General features: G+C 48.6%; 1 protein-coding gene across 1 annotated transcript; it reads right to left on the bottom strand.

Annotated features, from left to right (window-relative positions):
* Positions 1 to 309: 309 nt before the first annotated feature.
* Positions 310 to 17,360, bottom strand: TROAP (trophinin associated protein). The gene is made up of 15 exons (XM_055003829.1): positions 17,304 to 17,360; positions 15,190 to 15,372; positions 14,009 to 14,195; positions 13,486 to 13,643; positions 11,740 to 11,809; positions 11,221 to 11,309; positions 10,139 to 10,260; positions 9,643 to 9,686; positions 9,045 to 9,193; positions 7,477 to 7,546; positions 7,222 to 7,346; positions 6,541 to 6,639; positions 4,174 to 4,489; positions 1,872 to 2,071; positions 310 to 393 (listed from the first exon to the last, which is right to left on the bottom strand). The coding sequence occupies exons 2-15, from the start codon at positions 15,325 to 15,327 to the stop codon at positions 331 to 333; spliced, it is 1,830 nt and encodes a 609-aa protein (XP_054859804.1). The 5' UTR covers positions 15,328 to 15,372; positions 17,304 to 17,360; the 3' UTR covers positions 310 to 330.
* Between the last annotated feature and the right edge of the window lie 1,672 nt (positions 17,361 to 19,032).

Here is a 19,032-nt window from a genome sequence, read left to right on the forward strand (position 1 = left end):
GTTTGCAAAGAAAACCAAACTTGTGCATCTAAGAAAGTGTTGCCAACATACACATCAGTCTAAAAGACTCTTCACAACAGTTCCAGTAGCGTGCATCAAGCCCACCATATAAGCGTGCATCAAGCCCAGAGGCACTTAAATACAGACCTCTAACAAATACAGAGAGATGGTTGCTCCTCTTTAGGGCTAAGACAGCTTCTGGTCTTGGGCACAAGTGGCGTTCCTTTTGGCAAATACCACCTCAATTTTTTTCGGAATAAGATAATTTTTTTTATTTGTCTCTTTTAAAAAATAACACTTTCAGACAACAGAAATCAAGGACCGAGACCATCATAAAGGCGAAAACCTCTCGACTTCTGCCAGTGGGGACTGTGTGGAGATGGGGGTAAAGTGCTGGAGGGTAAAGAGAAACATGAAGTGAGAACACAGAATTAAATGGTTCAAATACACATCTAAAGAGAGGCTGGCCCACAACAGACTGAAGTACCACAACAAGAGTAAAACCAATGCTCTGGCCCTCTCGTTTTCACTCACTGCTGTTTCACCCAAGCCACGGACTACAGTCCTCAAAGCCCCACCCTCAGACCCCCTTCCCTTTTCAATTGCCCCACCATGTCAACAGCCACTCGGTTAACCTGCAACAGCCACTATAACGCTAACTAGTTCATGGTGGCATAAGGTAATCGAGGTAAGTTTTTGCGGTCAAAAGGGTAGTTTCAAACACAATTTTACCATGCTAAAAAGATGTGTAGTTTGAGTGTGCACATTAGCAAAAATAAAAGAGGCTTACTGGCACGTGTCCAGATGTGCAGTCCATGAACACGCACACAAAAACCACGGGCTTCTGGCACGAAAGGGGAGTGTTCAAAGCTGTTGCCCCTCCCCATTAATAAAAAGAAATTTGAAACTCACCGCAAGGCTAAAGAAAGAGTCTAATTCTCGTCTGCTAGTGGAGTTCCACACCACCTCCTACCCCAGTTTACAGAAAGGCAAGGCACACCATGTACTGCTATTTTCATTGCAGGATATACACATAGTGTTTTCCAGTGAGAGAACATTTTTATCTTCCAGGACATTCTATTGTCGATCTAAGGGTGGCCATTCGTCTACCAAGAAGTTTCAAAGGGAGATCATAACAATGTGAGATAGAATCCATTAACAAATTCAGGGCAATGGACACTCCATCCGGCTGAATACAGACACGGGATTCCTTTCTCATGACACACTGATTTTCTGCATTCCCCACATCTGTGCTCATCTCCTAGCTCTAATCAAGCTGATTTTCTTTTGCATTGTCTCCCTGCCTCCTGTCTTCACCTGGCCCTTCTCCGTAACACCCCAACCCACCTACCAAACACGAAGGGCTAATGGATCGTCCTATTTGTACCTCGTGATGCAAGCACTGGCTTGGGAAAGGTTGCATCCTGCAAACATCTTGCCTGTCTTTAAGGAGCTACTGGACTCAAATTCTGTTTGACTACGGCAGACTATCGTGACTGCCCACCTGAAATGATATTTCCACCTGTAACTTTTCCAGTGAAAGGAAGAAACTGACAAGTCCCCGCAACAAACATGCAACTGCATTAGGGCTCTTAAATCTAGCCTAGTACACCAGGTGTCCATACCCTAGTTTTCTTTCCACACTTCCCGTTGCTCTGAGTGAACACAGAGGACCCCATTTATCAAGTGGCCAGGATTACCCAGTCGTGCCGACTTTGATAAGCCACTCAAAACAGCTCAGATGGCCCATCACAAGCAGCTGCTGTTTGGAAGCTGATGGCTGGCATCCCACCTTTTCCCCTCCGCAGGTTGGAGCAGCACAGCCCCGTTGTTGCACAGGACTGGAGCCCATCAAGACGCTTCCAGCTTACCGTGGTATCTTCAGCATCCAGCGCTTTTGCTACAGGCTCTTTACAACGTGGCACTGGAGACTGAGCGAAGGTGGGGACGCGGGATGTATAGAAGGCACACTCATCATCCAGGAGGCCCTCATAGAAATGCCGACGTGCGTCTATAAAAGCTGCCACGCGTTGCTGGATATGGGCCACGGACGAAGAGGTGGCTGAAACTCCTAGAGGTAGAAGAAGGCAACACATGCGCTCCGTGCGATGCAGAGCCAAGCCACACCAATGCCCGTGGCACAAACACTCTGCCCCAAGTGCGCCCCACCCATCCTTGGCAGTCCTTACTAGAGATGTGATGACCTAGGGAAAGGCCTCCTCACCCCCAGAACTTGCTCCACCTAACAGGAAAAAATTGACCACAGGAACTGTGAGAACCCATGGCATCTGATCTTTCAGCCACATGAGATCTGCACGACAGTTTGTAGCTACAGGGGATCACTCCCAAACTGGGAGAATAAGTTTCAGACGACTCAGTGAATTACTGAAGATCAACCCTTCTGTAATGGATCTCATTGCAGTAGAGCCTCTCAGCCACCGGAACCAGGCAGAGAGAATTCTACTATCATTTTCTTCATCTAAGGTCCCCTCATTGCTCCACAGGCAAAAAATGAACTTGAGCCTAAAAGGGGTTTTTTCTGCACAGGTATTTAAAAACACTATAATACGGATTCTATACCCTTAGAGGACTTGTGTTAAAATGCCAATAAACAGTGACAATTGTGAGGATCAGAATATCTCCATTTCCTCACATGTGGACTTGATAAGCCGGAAGGAACCTGTGGAAATTCCGAGGTCAGATCCTCAACTCTCGGACTCTAAAAGGGCCTATGCAGAACAAAATCCTATTAGCCCAATGCATAATCATCTAGAAAACCCTGTAGAGACTGAACTTTTGCGCTCCATTTTGGAGAACACTGGGGAAAAAAACACCCACCTGTGAAATCCACTCTTCTGGAATTAGTGAAATGCATACTCAAAGGGCTAAGAACGATGATGAAGAATTTTATGGAAGACAAGCTACCCTATTAGATAACAGTAGCTCCTACAGATACTGTACAACCATATGAGGATACATTTAGTTTATTCCCACTGTGACAAAGGCATACATGGTGTATGACAACAGTTGGAGGTTGGTCTTTTCATTGTTTCCAGAGTTTTGTGGATACCATGGACAGACAAAAAGACAAATGAGTGGGTACTAGATCTAATCCAGCCTGAAGTCTCCCTAGGAGCTACATTGACAAAACTGAGGCTATCGTACTTTGGTCACATCATGAGAAGACAAGACTCTCTGGAAAAGTCAATAATGCTAGGAAAAGTGGAAGGCAGCAGGAAAAGAGGAAGAAGACCTAAAACGAGATGGCTGGACTCAGTCAAAGAAGCCACGCCCTCCAGTTTGCAGGATCCGAGCAAGTCTGTTAATGATAGGATGTTTTGGAGGTCTTTCATTCATAGGGTCACCATAGGTCAGAGGTGACTTGACAGCACATCACACACACACACACACACACACACACACACACACACAATCTTCAGTATCCAATCCTTTATGCTGTGACCAAATAATCTACTGTTTGCTACAAAGCTTCTGCTTTCAACGTTTATTCTTCCTTGCTTCTCAGAGGGCAAAAACGACGATACACATATGCTGAGGCACCTTCGGGCGTAGCCGTTTGCAGCTCATGCTCTTTCTCACCAGCCCTGGAAATACTTGCAGGTTTTAAATAAAACGAGGGCTTCTAAATTTCATGAATATGCCAACAGGGCAGTGTTATATGTCGCGTTGCAAATGGTGCATTTTAAGTTCAATAAATGGCACACTTATTGGATGCTATTGATGGATATTGTTTCAGCCGGCATAGGAGTTAACTGCTTGCTTAGGTCAACCACTCAGTGAACGTCATGATGGAACGGAATCCTAATCTAGTACCTCCTAGATTGAAGGTGAACGCCACATAAGGTGGGGAAGTCACCTCATGCCCTCCAAGATTGTGGATCATTTGTATCCCTGGAGTCGTGCTCGTGCGTGTCGAATACTGGCCTGCGAGTAAGGCCCAGTGCTCCTACTGAAGCCTTATGGAGGAAGTCTTGCAATACGTGCAGCCCCTTTCTCTACCATCGTGAAGAAAGACCAGCAAAGATTCTGGGGCAGAAAAGTCCTGGGCTACCTTGCACACACAGTTTGTGAGCAGAATATTCTAGCCTCCCTTACACCCTACTGTGACCTCCTCCAGGACACAGGGAAGCCAAGCAGCACGACCGGTCTTACCTCTACTGTCTGCACCGGATGGAGAAGGCCCAAGAGAGGGCAAGGAGGGAGCAGAACAGACAGGCTGCGAGTCGGTCGTGTTGGGCGTGGTGCTGGGTACGGGTGCCACGGAGGCAGCAGGGACAACGGGTTGCTCGCCAAGCTGCCGTGTAGGATCCTGTAGAGGCGTGGTGATGACGAGATCGGGTTCGGGGGCCTCCGATGCAGGTGAGCAGCGAACAGACAACAGTTTGTGTAGTTCTTCCAGCGAGGGGGCAACTTCATCAACGCTGCTGTTGATTTCCTGCTGCAGGAGCCGAGCAAGGAACTCGACACGCTGGAAGCGAGACGACAAAGGGCGCGGCTGTTAACGCTGACCCCAGTCCTTTTTTAGGCTTACAAGGCATCTTGCAATTGAGTGTCGCCTGTATACCACAACCCCCAAGCCTTTACAAAGTCTTTCGGAGCATCCCAAAAATCTCTCCACATTCCTGTAACTAGGAATATTCACTTGATTTATTCCTATTTCCTATCGTTTACGGATTGGGAAGCTTTTAGCAAGGAGGAGGCAAGTCCCAGGAGGGAACAGAACCCAAAGGAGAGGATACTGCGAAGTTTTCCCTCTGCAACCCAGAAGGCTAAATAATAATAATAACAACAACATTCAATTTATATACCGCCCTTCAGGACAACTTAACGCCCTCTCAGAGTGGTTTACAAAGTATGTTGTTATTATCCTCACAACAATAATCACCCTGTGAGGTGGGTGGGGCTGAGAGAGCTCTGAGAGAGCTGAGACTGACCCAGGGTCACCCAGCTGGCTTCAAGTGGAGGAGTGGGGAATCAAACCTGGTTTCTCCAGATCAGAGTCCCGTCACTCTTAACCACTACACCAAACGGGCTCTTGCTTGCTTAAATAAGTTCTCTCTTCTACAGCAGAATTTAATCCCTTAAGACATGGGACAGCCATATGGTCTCTCTCAAAGTTACTTCTGGGCCCCCAGAACAGATTTAGCCAAATCAAATTTTACAATTCAGGTTCAAGGTATTTTCACTCTATGCAATATGGCCTGTGTTACCATTCACAGTTGGGCTAGTTTGCCATGCTGAAATGATAAGAGTCTTCCATACCATCTTGTCTGACCTGCTTATCTTCCTTATTCATTACTTGTGACAAGCAGTTGCCTTGGTGGGAAGGTTTAGTCATTGTTCTTTATGATGCCCACTGGTCACAGGGGACTAGGAAGTGTGAACAGCCGAAGCACAAGCCAAGCAGAGTGACCCCTGGACTGCCTGCCCGCCAGCACATTGCAGGCTATTCAGGTCATACCTGGACAGCAGCGCCCACAACGGGCAATGGGTCACCAAGTGCCTCCGGCGGCACTGAAGAAGGCAGCAGTGGGTGAACGGACACCCAGCGTTATCACGGCTGAACGGCTTGAGCCAAGCCACTCCCCGCAATGCTCTCAGGTCGTTCCTGGCCGAAGCCCTGAAGGAGCTTTCCCGGTGAGCGTAAATGGCTGGTTCATCCTGGCCTGGCTGTTCGCTCCCATTCTTAAGGGGCAGAGGAGAAACGGAAGTTCTCGCACGTCTTAAAACACCCCATTCTTAAAAGAGTTGGTTAGAAACGAATGTCTTCCTCAGCGTCTGAAGGGCAAAGAAAAATGGCTCCGAAGAACTGCCATTTTTACCGGTGTGTGTGTGTTAACAAATGTCACTCAGTTCAGCAACCTAACCTCCGGCGTTATATAAAACCTGTGTAGACTTTATGAACTGTGAAGAGTCACAACTGTTCTAAATCAACAATTTTGGGGTGTTCTACTTTCTTCCCCGCAGCAAGATTAAGAAAACACCCTGTAAAGTTACTTTGCCAGGAGTTCCATTATGGCCAAAGGATAGTACAGAAAAAAAAGAGTTAAAAGCAGAAGAGATGGGGCTGTTTTCTGACAAACTACATGCAGACAAATCACGTGGTCTGGTGCCATCCACTGTCCAGCTGGGGGGCTTGCTTTACAGCCAGCCGTTCTCCTCCAGTAACTTCATCCCACCACAAGTCTCTCCGCTTCGCTGTCTAGACCCATCTTTCTGCTCCCGCCTCCATTCAGAATCAAGAACTTTCACCAGCCCAAGTCACTTGCCCCTGCCTAGCAGAGGTTCCTTCATATGGGGATTTAGGCTATCCAAGAAAGTTTGCAGGGGGAGGGGGAGGGGGAGGGGGAGGGGGAGAGGGAGAGGGTATCTCACACCTTTCAGCGGGCAAAGTTCAGCAGTCACCACTCTCACACAGATTGTGCCCCACGCTGCTACTTCGTTTTTGTGCTGGAGGCCACTGACAGACCAGGAGCAAGCAATTATTCCCTGCTACCCACTCAAGCCTTCGTTTCATACCTGGAGTTTTCCCATGTCCGAGGGGATGACACGACCTGCAGGCACCCTCTTGGCCGATGCTTCTAGACCGTCGTTAAAGAGCCGCACTGCAATCTTCCCCTGTTGCGGGGAGGAAAGAAGTCAGATGGGGTGCCCTGGTGGTACCCCACCCCATTAAGCTGTCCTCACGAACAGGACCCGAACAAGGAAAAGGGGGGGGGGTGAAAGCAACAAACGCCACCCGTGGAGGCCGCAAGGGGCGAAAGCAGATCCTTGGCTAGGAACGGCTTGCTGAGCGCACCAAGGCTCAGGACGGACAGTACACACTTTGGGAGGGCTAATTAGACAGCCAGAGTGAGATACGGGGGTTGGTTCAGTTTGGGATCACAGCTGAGAGCAGCGGAGAAAGATCTTCAGCCTTCGACCACCAACTCTGCACCGCTTTCCTAACCCAAGAGGACTCTGGGGAGGCTGGTGTGGGTCCTCCTGGGGAGAGCGGCACGTGTACTGATGAGCTGCACATGCACACACACACACCCCTGCCATGGGGCCACTAATCCGTGCACCGGGGCCACTTGGGGGTCAGGAGAACATCCCGGCGCAGGCTGAAACCCCTTCCTCCTGCCCACACGGAAGTCCCCGTTGGCGTTTGGCTGTCACCGACATGTTGCAACTGCTCTTCTCCCCCTCCCAAGCACAAACCAAAGATGGTGGGTGTGCCACAGGGACCCTCCTGGCTTCACTAGTCAGCAAACAATCCCTCATAGAGCATCTGTTGCTGGGAGTGACGGCAAGGTGGGCTCTGGAAACCCCCGACTCCTTGAGACCTGCAAGTTGAGAAAGAGGGGAAATCCTAGCAAGCAGCAGTTCCCCTTTGACCCCAGGGCAGCCCCGTACAGCTCCGAGCGACAAGCCCGCCCACCGAAATTCACACGGCAAATCCTCTCTCAGCTGTACCTTTAAGGCCCTTGGTGGAACGGCAGGACACCCGGCCAAACTTGGGTGTTGCAGGAGAAACATTTTCAGCCTAGAAAAGGAGGGGAAACAGATCAGTGCCCCAGCAAGTTCCCCCAAAGGCTTCCCAAAGCAGGTTTCTGGGGCTACGTTCATGAAAAGCACCGTTATTTCCTTTCTGCTGTTCTGTCTTATTCATTCTCATGCTTTATGAAGTAACATCTTATGAGCCAGTCTGGTGTAGCGGTTAAGAGCAGTGAGACTCTAATCCAGAGAACCGCGTTTGATTCCCCACCCCTCCACTGGAAGCCAGCTGGGTGACCTTGGGCCAGTCACAGCTCTCTCAGAGCTCTCTCAGCCCCACCCACCTCACAGGGTGATTGTTGTGGGGATAATAACACACTTTGTAAACTCATATGAATGGGTGTTAAGTTGTCCTGAAGGGTGGTATATAAATCGAAAGGTATTAGTATATAAATCAAATGTTATTATCTGCTCTGAGAAGTGTTGCATTACGGCTTTTCAGTAAGCAGCAGTTGCTTAGGGAGCAGTGAAGAGAGGGTGACATGCACAAAAAACAAGTGTTGGGGTCTGTGCGCTCGTGTGCATCAAGCACAGCAGCCACATCTGCCCCCGTGCCACATCATGAAAGCAGCAAGACTCGGGAGCCCAGAGGCAAGAAAGGGGGTTCCTGCATATTTAGGGTGGGGCTCCCCCAGTCAGCAAGGAAAACAAGCTGAAGTTAAAAAAGCCAAACTACCTCCCGATAAAGACTGAGCAGGAAATACGAAAGTCATTTAAAGGAAGATGAGGGGGAAGATAGAGAAAATGACCTGCATAAACATATATCATACTGAGGAGGGCAATTTGGGTGCGCGGAGAGGGTCCTGACTGTTGTCTCCTCGCCCCCCACCCCAGTGATTCTCACGGGCTCCAATATTCACCGAAGATGTTTCTAGAGACTCCTAAAGGTTTACCATGGATGCTCCTAAAGCAAAGCAGCTGTCTTTGTGAGCTGGCTACGGGAAAACACCTGGGGATTTTCTAGACAAGATTTCTTAATCCTCCATACGCTAACAACAGTGCAATCCTAAAAAGAGTTACTCCAGTCTAAGCTCATTGAATTTGATGGGCGTAAACTGGAGTAACTCCTCTTAGGATTGCTCTGTAAAAGCTCCATTTCACTGTCGTGTATCAAGTGCTACAGCCGCTAAGGGAAAAACCACGCTCCGTTTCTGTGCTCCCAGTTCCAACGGCGAGGGCGTTTTAGGAGTGCTCCAGCCCAGAAAGCTAGCAAGTCGCTTGGCTCGTGTCAGGCTAGCCACCACCCACAAGCCGTTTCCTGTTCCCAGCTGCCATGGACCATAAAGCTTATAGCTGCCCCGGTTGCCAACCTACTCAGTAGTCCATCGGCCCCCTAGGAAGCAGGCAAGGGATATAAGTGTGGGAAATCTAAGACAGGTCCTGCACTCGTTCATCCGATCATCCCCTTGTTATGGCGACCACCAGAAAACACCCAAGAGTGAGAGAATGTACAGATATCCAGACCTCCGCCATGGAGTTCCGCTCACCATGACGCTGCCAGGTGGCTTCCGAACGTCTCTCACCGGCACCCGCCTGGCCAGACTCATCTTGCCGCCAGGCCCGAGGGCTGAATGGCTCACTCCTACGTTCGACAGGATGCTGGCTTTGGCCGCTGGATCGGGAACAAACTCTTCTTCTGGAACACCAAGGGCTGAAGTTAGCAAGGCGGCCTAATTAATCAAGCTGCTCACTCTGGGCTAAGGAGGATTAAGAGTTACATCCCAAAGCAGCATTTGAACGACTGCTGAACGTTATTCCCTTGGACTGCTTTCATTCTAAAGCGGGGGGGCTCAAGATTTTTCTAAAATAGCAATTAGATCAGAATTAATTTAATTTATTAGATTTGTATCCTGCCCTCCCCACGCCAGCAGGCTCAGGGCGGATCACAATTTGCAAGAATATCTTGGGAGAAGCTTCATCATCTCCATGAAATGCACACAAGCGCCACTTACCCATTTGGGGAATGTTTTTCTAATAGATACGAGCCAGCTGATACCGGCTAGGCAGTCTTTGTGCCAAGAGTCTGTATCCAGCAAATACGATGAGACGTGAATCTAGTCAGCAGAGAAAAGCGTTGCCACTCACCTGTCCATGAGGCTCCTGTCGTTCCCTTACTGCCAGATGGGGTGCTATTTAGGAGCAGAAAGCAACACACAATTACAAAACAGGTTGGGGGCGGAAGAGAAAGAAGTGTGGGTCTCTTTCCCATGATGCAGCAAGAACTAGCCTGCAGTATGCATTTATGCTGCAAGACACTATCGGAAGCAGAGGCAAGCTCTGGAGGCACTTTGGAATGCAATGAAGTCACGCTCTGCAGGTAGAAATCGGTACATCTGGAAATGCTCCACTCGACTGTCGCCAGTCATTAACCATCCTAAGTGTGCCGGCTGAGGCTGACCAAGCTTGTGCAAAATAGGAAAGCAAGGAAAAAAGCAGGCCAGAAATCAGATGGGGGTCCCCTCCCCCCAAAAGAGTTTGGAAGTCCAGCATAACAGACCTTAATAGGAATCTGACCTCAACAGAAGCTGCAAGCCCTTGCTCCTAAACGATGTCTGGTTCATTAGTCAGGTTTTCTTCTTACCTTTGCTTTGCATTACCAGCCTCGGTGACGCTGTTCAAACGTTCCGTCTTGGGTCTGGCCGATGAATCTTTACAGTTGCCTGCTTCCAGGCTCTCAGTTGGTTGGCTGTGCTTCGCCTCCACCTAATGCAGGTGTCAGAAAGTCAGGGAGGCGAGGCACTGCAGTGACAAGCATTATTCTAGGGGGAAAGAGGCCCCATCCGAGGCGGGTCATTGCAAAGCAGCCCCAGAGAGGTGCATGACGCACAGGGGGACCAAACGGACTTGGGGCCATCCGTATAGGTGGGGCCATCAGCACAGGCACAGCTGCCCCCCAAATTTCAAGAAATGGTGGTGGTGGGGGGCGGGGGAATCTTTACAGAAAGCTCACATTTTGGGAAAGACTGAAAGGTACACAGTGCCTCCTTAACAAACCTAAATTTAATTTACTGCTTTAACAGCATAAAAACATGCTCTATAACCTTGATATCATGTAAAATGTTTTTAGCACATTTAGCAGTATAGATGCGCCTTGGTTTTCTACAAGCCAAATTGAAAATACTCCCAAGAGTAAAGAGATCTACATACTGCTTATACCGTATGCTGTCTTAGGACATCTATCTTAGTTTCCGCCAATGGCGAGAAAAGGATTTTATAAGAAAAGTGCTTATTTGGACAGGAACTTTTATACTACTGAATAATTCGGTAGTTCACTGCTATCCTCCACAGCCAGAGGGTTAAAGCAAAAAGAGACTGCAGCGTTTATTCACCTGCCCCTCCAGAACATGGGGCGTAGCGGAGTAAAGTAGTAGCATGGATGCAGAACCACCACAGAGTTCTATCTTGGAGTCATAATCCACATACACACACCCCTTCCTAACAGCAAGAATGGGAGAAACTGTACCGTAACGTGCAAACACTTTTATTACACTGAAAAAGGCCAGTATCTGCTCTGCAGAGGCACTGCTACAGGCAAGGAAGTTTGGACCACAATTCTAAGGACAGAGCAGCAGCCCCAAGGGAAATGTTTTCAAAAGGCATGCATCTCTCATTCCGCCCCTGCATTTCTCTTCAACGTGGCCACCTGCTGGGTGGCAAACTCACCCCGGGCCCAAGGTCCCCAAGCCTCGTAGAAAGTGCCTTCAGTTGCTGGGCGTTCAGGGCCAGAATACAAGATCGTGGCTGCTCCATATCTGTTGCAAGGAGGGGGAGATGGAGGGAGAGAAGATGAAGCATCCGTTAGTTCAATTGCCGCACCCCTCAAAAACATAACAACATTCGATTTATATACCACCCTTCAGGACGACCTAATGCCCACTCAGAGCGGTTTGCAAAGTATGTTATTATTATCCCCACAACAAAACACCCTGTGAGGTGGGTGGGGCTGAGAGAGCTCTGAGAGAGCTGTGATTAGCCCAAGGCCACCCAGCTGGCTTCAAGCGGAGGAGAGGGGCATCAAACCCGGCTCTCCAGATTAGAGTCCCGCACTCTTAACCGCTACACCAAACTGGCAAACATAAGGGGAGTTCTACCAAGTTGCAACACGAAAGCTGCAGGAGTCCTAGGGCACTCTTGAACCCAACCGAGCCACCAGACACCATTGAGAAATCCCGGGTTGAGTACCTTTTGAGGCTGGTCTGGAGAGATGGGACATGCGGGCGGCAGCTCCTCCACAGCGGGAGCCTTGGCCAGTCTGCAGGGGAATTGAGAGGTGTTAAATGCAATCCCTGTCTCTCGAAAAGAGCCCCCTCCAGCCTCTTTGCTCCTAGCTACCAAGAGCAAAAGAGAGAATCAATTCCTATGAAGACACGGTTTCAGACCTCCTTTACTACCCCTCCTCTGTGAGCTACCACCCAGTCGTGCGCAGGGTGCTCCAGCCAAGGTTAGCACGCTGGCCATTCTTACCATGGTGTGAAACGAGGCAACTGTTTGTAGTTTCTTATACTATGGGAGACAACCTTGGCTCAAGGGGAGCAGAAGCTAGGTACAAGAACAGCATCACCCGCCCATCTCACACCTACATTCCTTAAGGCAATAGAGAATCACGGAAGACGGAAGACGCCAGTAATCTCCAACATTTCCAGTCCCCGGACCCCAGCCTGCCCAGGAGCTACTGAGCTGCAAGCATGTGACAGGAAGTCAGGTGACATCAGAGCCATGTGACTAGGAGTCAGAACTATGACTTCATCGGGGTCAAAGCCAGAACCATGGGTGGTAGGGCCAAGAGGGCTGGGGACAGGAGACACTCCAAAAAGAGGTACTGTAGTAAGAGGCAAGTCAAAAAGCCATGGAGGAATCCGCTCTTCCTCGCTGCTTCTTTCAGCAACAGCCAAAAAGAGACAGTATCGCAGTGATGATTAGCCAGCAACCAAGTTTACCCCGCAAAATCTTACTAAGTATCGTTTATAGTGTTCACAATAAATTACAGCATGGAAAAAGTTGAATCGGTGCCTTATGTTTTCTTGTAACAATAAAGTGTATACTTCTATATTAGCACATCTATTCGAATTCCACTATAAGGTTGATACTCGGTACCAACATGGAGAAAGACTCTTAAAGTGCTATGTACATAAATAAACCGTTCGTACAGAGGTATCATATACTCAAATAGTAAAGTGCTAGTGCTCCAATATTTGCTCCAATGAAAGGTCCTCAATTCATCTACAACATATCACATAAATGTCCATAAAGTCCAAATGCATAGAAAACCTCTATATAGTGCATGTTTCAAATAGTCAGAATATCATACAATTCATTCTCTATAAGGAGCCCCGTGGTGCAGAGTGGTAAGCGGCAGTACTGCAGCCCAAGCTCTGCTCAGGACCTGAGTTCGATCCTGGCGGAAGCCGGGTTCAGATAGCCGGCTCAAGGTTGACTCAGCCTTCCAAGGTTGGTAAAATGAGTACCCTGTTTCTTGGAGGTAAAGTGTAGATGAGGGGGAAGGCAATGGCAAAGCACCCTGTAACAAAAGTCTGCCAAGAAAACGTTGTGATGCGACGTCCCCCCATGGGTCAGTAATGACTCGGTGCTTGCACACCTTTACCTTTTTTTCCCATTCTCGATATGGACTAGCACTTTACTATAAACACTATAAACAATACTTAGTAAGATTTTGCGGAGTAAATTCGTCGCTGGCTTCTTTCAGCAAGGCAAGAGGTGTGGTACCCTTTGTCTCTAGACAGATACTAGCAGCAGGGCCTTCCCAAAAGCCACAACGAAAGAGCGGCTCTACAGGGGCTTGTAAGTCGCCTGAGGTCCCTAACCTATAGGCTGAAGACCCCTGTCTTCTCCAGGTCAGCTTCACACACAGGTGCATATCACACAAAATAAAAATAAATATTGTTTTATTCATGTGCAGTGGCGACTTACCCCAGTGCTGGCTGAGCATGCTCGGTTCCCCCTCAGCGGCACCCGTCGGGCCAGGCTGGGCTTCTGGTTCGCGCTCCCCGTGTGATTCGACAGGCCTGTGTTGGACAGGATGCTGGCAAGAGCTGCTGCATCGGGCACGAATTCCACTGCTCTGGCTTCTAGAAGAGAAATCAGGGCCTCACATTAACAGCACACGGAAGTACGGCTGTAAGAAAAAAACCAACAATGGGATCGCCTTAGATGCTGGCACCCAGGAATCTGGAATTTAATCCCAACCCTGCCTGGAGAGGACCTTAAACCCGGAAGGCGAGAAGGAACGGAAGCTCTCCCGCTCAGCACCCTGAAGCCAAACAGGAGCCTCTGAGACCCAACAAGCCCTAACAGGGCCCACAGAATGTTGAAGCCACGAGAAGAGGGGAAAACAAAATCTTGAGAGTTCGGGGAAATAAATGCACGCAATAATTTTTTTTGTTATCAAATCTCAGTTTGCTTTACTGCTTCAAATGCATAAAGTGATCAGTACCTTTGTCATTTGCATTTCCAACTTCCAGCATGTTCCTATGACCCGATACACTCAGCTGCACCGGCCCTAGGGGCTCCCTGGCAGAGCTCATGGAGAGTAACCCAGCTGTAGGTTCCGGGACTGGAACACCCACAGAAGACAACTTGGCTGTCTTGCACCCTTGGCTCTTCACAGCGGACGGCCCTGCCTGCAGGAGACAACAGAGGCACCTAACTCAGACCAGCTGCATCTTCCGAGAGGCCGTCCTCACTCCCTAAGCGGCAGCCAAGATACGGGAGGAGAAAAGTCTAAAACAGGCAAATGTCCAAGTTCCCAGACGGAGAGAACGCTGCTCTCAGCAAAATAGTAAAGAGTCCAGTAGCACCTTTAAGACTAACCAACCTTATTGTAGCATAAGCTTTCGAGAGCCACAGCTCTCTTCATCAGATGCACGTAATCTGAGCACAGCTGGTAGCCCCCCGTGTTCAAATTACACGGCAGAACAACCCAATTTGTGCACGTCCAACAAGGAACCAACTGCAAATGGGGCAAAGTTTAAGAGCTTAACTGCATGTTCAGCTTTCCACATGTCCCCTCCCCAGATCCAATGGGAGGATTTCAGCTAGGAAGTGAGTCCCAAAGAAAATGCTCCTCCCTGCCGGGCTCAGATGGGGACTGTAGCGCATGGGAGAAAAGGGCTTAATCCTCACCCCCCCAGACCATGTTCCTGACCTGACAAGGGTCCCAGAAGGCAGCCATTTGCCCCGCTGCAAGTTGCATGTGTGCGGATGGGGTGCACACAGGTTTCCCCGGGAGCATTTCGGATGGGGGATACAGCTCAGGGGAAAGATGAAACTTATCCACCCCCTGCAAGTCAGAACCCCAGTCTGGACTGGGCCCCCCAATACTTGGGAATCGAGATCCTAGGAGACATTTGCAGTCATTTGACTGACTGTCAGAGCGGGGAACTCAGACGCAACCCATGGCAGTACAGACGGCATAATTAGATTCTAGAAGACACAGATGCTAGTAGGCAGTCAAATTTTAAGCTTTTAACAGCCACCACGAAAGACAGAAAATCTTATTTTTAAAAATGTGAGGGACTCAGACACTGCAGCAATCAGCGTCCAACACAGGTGCCGCTGTACAACCGTGCCAAGATGGAACAGCCGAACCCGCCAGAAGTTCACCATCCCACTCACCTGCTGCTCTGCTGGGGGCCTGCTCTTCACTAGAACGGGGATCTTGCTGCCGGCGGTACTCTCTTTCTGCCCCAACTCCATCTTTTTCCCTCGAAGGGGCAAGCCCCCTTGCGCATTTTCCTTTCCAGACTGGGCCATTTAGAACAGCTGCTGTGACCTGGCCGTTAAATCTTCTGCTGATATCTGTACACAAGAGAAAAGTGGATTTTATGGCCAAACAATACATGCACATTTTTTAAAAAGAAGAGCTACTGGCAGTTCACAGTAAGCACGGATAGCACAACCTGTTCCTCACAAGGATTTGGTACCCTTTCATCAAAAGTACGTCGAATCATAAAGCAACGGGTTATCCTAATCACACAAACACACCACAGACTTCACCAATCAGTTTCTAGAGCAAATAAGCAGCTATTGTTCAGTCTGACAGCTCCAGCTCTGAAGCGAGCCTCCATTATATGGGGGGGGGGGAGTTAGCAGCGGGGGGGGGGGGGCAGGTCTCATTTTGCCTTTAAGGCACGGTAGGGGAAGCAAAGAAACATCAGTAACAGCCTCCCAGTTCTATTAGAGAGGTGGAAGAAATCCAAGGGGGAATGGAAACACTCAAAAGCATTTTTCTCTCCCCCCCGCCCCCCGAATTTCCCTCAATTTTTCCAATAGGAAATTCAGGACTAACAAAGGGGGAAAAGATCCAGAGGTGTTAGCCGTGTTAGTCTGTAGCTGCAAGAGTCCAGTAGCACCTTTAAGACTAACCAACTTTATAGTACCATAAGCTTTTGAGAACCACAGTTCTCTTCATCAGATGCATCTGACGAAGAGAGCTGTGGTTCTCGAAAGCTTATGCTACAATAAAGTTGGTTAGTCTTAAAGGTGCTACTGGACTCTTTACTACTTTGAGGAGGAAAATACTCCTGTGAAGTATTTTCTTTTTTAGAATGAGTGAAATGCTTTTAAGGCAAGGCTTTTTCATTCAGCATGTGTAGTATGAAAAAATCTGAGGATTGAGATATTTTGGGAACACTTAAAAAAACTGATCTCCACCCCACCTCACCCCACACACACACTGGAATCAACAGGATACTTTTAAAGGGAAAGTAGTACTGAAAATATGTAGTATGAAAATTTTAACGCAAGACATAATAATTTGTAAAAGAATATTACTATGCTTACTGTAAACCTTTACAATGTATTTTCAAATATAGTTATATTTGAATAATTTTGGCAACAATTAATGTGCTATAATGTATTTAATAATATATTAAAGAGTTCAGTGTTTTCAATGTTATAATGATTCTGACATGCACATGAACAGAGCAGCTCAATGTTCCTTTAGTATCTGGATTTGCATGACTATGCTAAGAAACTTAATGTTTTCGCTTTTGCCTTGTACAAGCTTTAAGAAACTTCATGCATGAGAGGCCCAATGCTGCCGCCTAGTGGCTATGGCTACGAATGATCAAAGCCCTGTATTGTAGTGCCCCAAACATACCTTGCTCCTTTCAATGCTCCTACATCCGAGAGCAAGGCGCTATTTTATTTCATTTAATTAGCTCGTTTTTAGAGGGCACTCTCAAGCTGAAGGCTTTCAAGGCGGATCACAAAAAAACCATTAAACACAATTTTAAAAATTACTAGCGCTAAAATAGAACGTCTAACAGCAACAGCATCTGTACAGATAAACGTGTAAGGGCAGACTCTTGCTGTTTTCTATCGGAAGAAGTGAGCTGTGTCTCACGAAAGCTCACACCCTACCGCGAATTTTGTTAGTCTTAGAGGTGCTCCTGGACTCTTGTTCTTTTCAACTGCTACAGACAGATTAAAACGGCTTACCCATCTTGACCTGATTAAAAATGGTGGCTGGGGGTGGACTAAGCGGCATTTATACCCAGCTGAAGTTCCCTGCTCCCCCAAAACCCCGCCTTCTGCGGACTCCTCCCCCAAATGCCCAGGAATGTCCCTGCCTGGAGCTGGCAACCGTAGCCTTCCACCCCAACCAGCCACTGTAAAGCCGGTGCAGCGTCATTTCCTTGCAACGCTTCCACACTTTCACCGCCCCACCCCTGAAAATCCCTATCGGGGACCGCCTGCAGACCTCCAAGGCCCCCTTCCCGCCCTACCTGCGCTCGCGCTTCGCCTCCCCAACGCCCCACAGCGAGGGACTGTCAGCCATCCAGCCGGCGCTGCCCTCCCGGTTCATAAAGCAGCGGGAGGCGCTGATTGGTCTGCTCGCTATCCCACGTGGCCCAGCGAGGGGGCGGGGCTGGAACGTTAGGAAGTGGTGGGCGGGCCAGTCCTGGTTCTTCCTCCCCCCCCCCCGCCCCCGGTTGCACAGCCAGCCTTGGAAAAACTTGCTATTTTGTGTCAATGACAACAAACCCAGAGCCAGAGGAGATTGCTGTTTTAGTCTGGAGCTGCAAAATACTGAGAGTCCAGCAGCACCCTGAAGACTAAACCACTTTAGTGTTGCCTAAGCTTTCGAGAGCCACAGCTCTCTTCGACTGATGCAAGGAGGGTATGAAAAAACTGCTTTGCATTTCCATGGCCCTGCACCCTCTCCCCCTCCCCTCCCCACCTATCTATCTCTGGCCATTTTCTACATACTTTTCCATGTATCTGAAGAAGAGAGCTGTGGTTCTCAAAAGCTTATGCTACAATAAACCCAGAGAGAGTGCTTTTTTGAAGCAAAAAGAGCCTTGTGGCGCTTGGAAGACTAGCAACATTCAGCAATAAGCTTTTATCTTCATCCCTTAGAATACTAATTGGGAGATGTGTTCTGGAATAGATGCGTTCCGGAGCTGGCATAAGACACTCCACTGACAAAACCCGTGTGCATGAATCGTAACTACTTAAAAGAAAAATCGAGGATGAAGTTGATTATGCTCAGCTACATAGTTGGTAAACCAGGCACAACATCTCCTTTCAGTCCACAAAAGTTGCCGCTTAAAAGACAACAAACCCCAAGCGGCCCTGCTCCCAGGCTTTTTAGCTGTGCAGAAATTAGGCAGGTGAAGTTTTCTTCTTCCATCATCTCCATTAAAGAAAGCTAAATGGGGAGGGGGGGTAAGTGGTGACTTCTTAGCATGTCACTTGACCAAACTATGTACTGTGTTGAATACAAGCTGGATGTAGGAAACAAACACACAAAAACCCACAGGAGGCCGATGATTCTTCAGTAAGGTGTTTATTGGCAGGTCGGAAGCAATAGGTGACCCATTCCACACAACGGCCAAGTGCCATCAAGGAACCGGCACTATTCAGGGGAGATCATGAAGCACCGGAAACTCTTCTCCTGCAACCACTGAGTCTCCGTGGGCCCTGATTCTTCATGAGTGTGTGGGGCAGACCAGTTTGTCACCTGGGCATATGACCTCGTAGTTCCCCAAGCAAAACATTAGCAAAGCTGTCCAAAGGAAGGACACAGTGGAAAACCAGCAGGTGTGCCTGTGTTGAGTGACACATGAACAGGGGGAATGGTGTAGGATTGGCGTAGTGGCAAAGATCTGGTCTTGGCATTAATGCCGAGAAACATCAGCACACAGAAATTAGCACCAAGAATTCTTATCAAGTACAACCGAATAGGGGAAATTGGCAACACGGCTACGAAAAGCAGGGGAAATCAGCACCAAAGCCCAGAAAGGGGATCTCCATTTCCCAAGACCTAGACTCAAAATGAGGTAAGAGGGATCTTGCGTCTCAGCTATGATCCACAGTGGTGCCCCTGTAAGTGAAAAGCAAAACTTTGGGACCGTCCCAATAGTGTGTGTGTGTGTGCAACACTTCTGCCTGCAACTCACAGGGACAGCACATCAAAGTGAAAAGGAACAGGGCGGGTCAGACCGGTGCAAT

The sequence above is a fragment of the Eublepharis macularius genome, chromosome 19, assembly GCF_028583425.1.
Source record: "Eublepharis macularius isolate TG4126 chromosome 19, MPM_Emac_v1.0, whole genome shotgun sequence".
Lineage (NCBI taxonomy): Eukaryota > Metazoa > Chordata > Lepidosauria > Squamata > Eublepharidae > Eublepharis > Eublepharis macularius.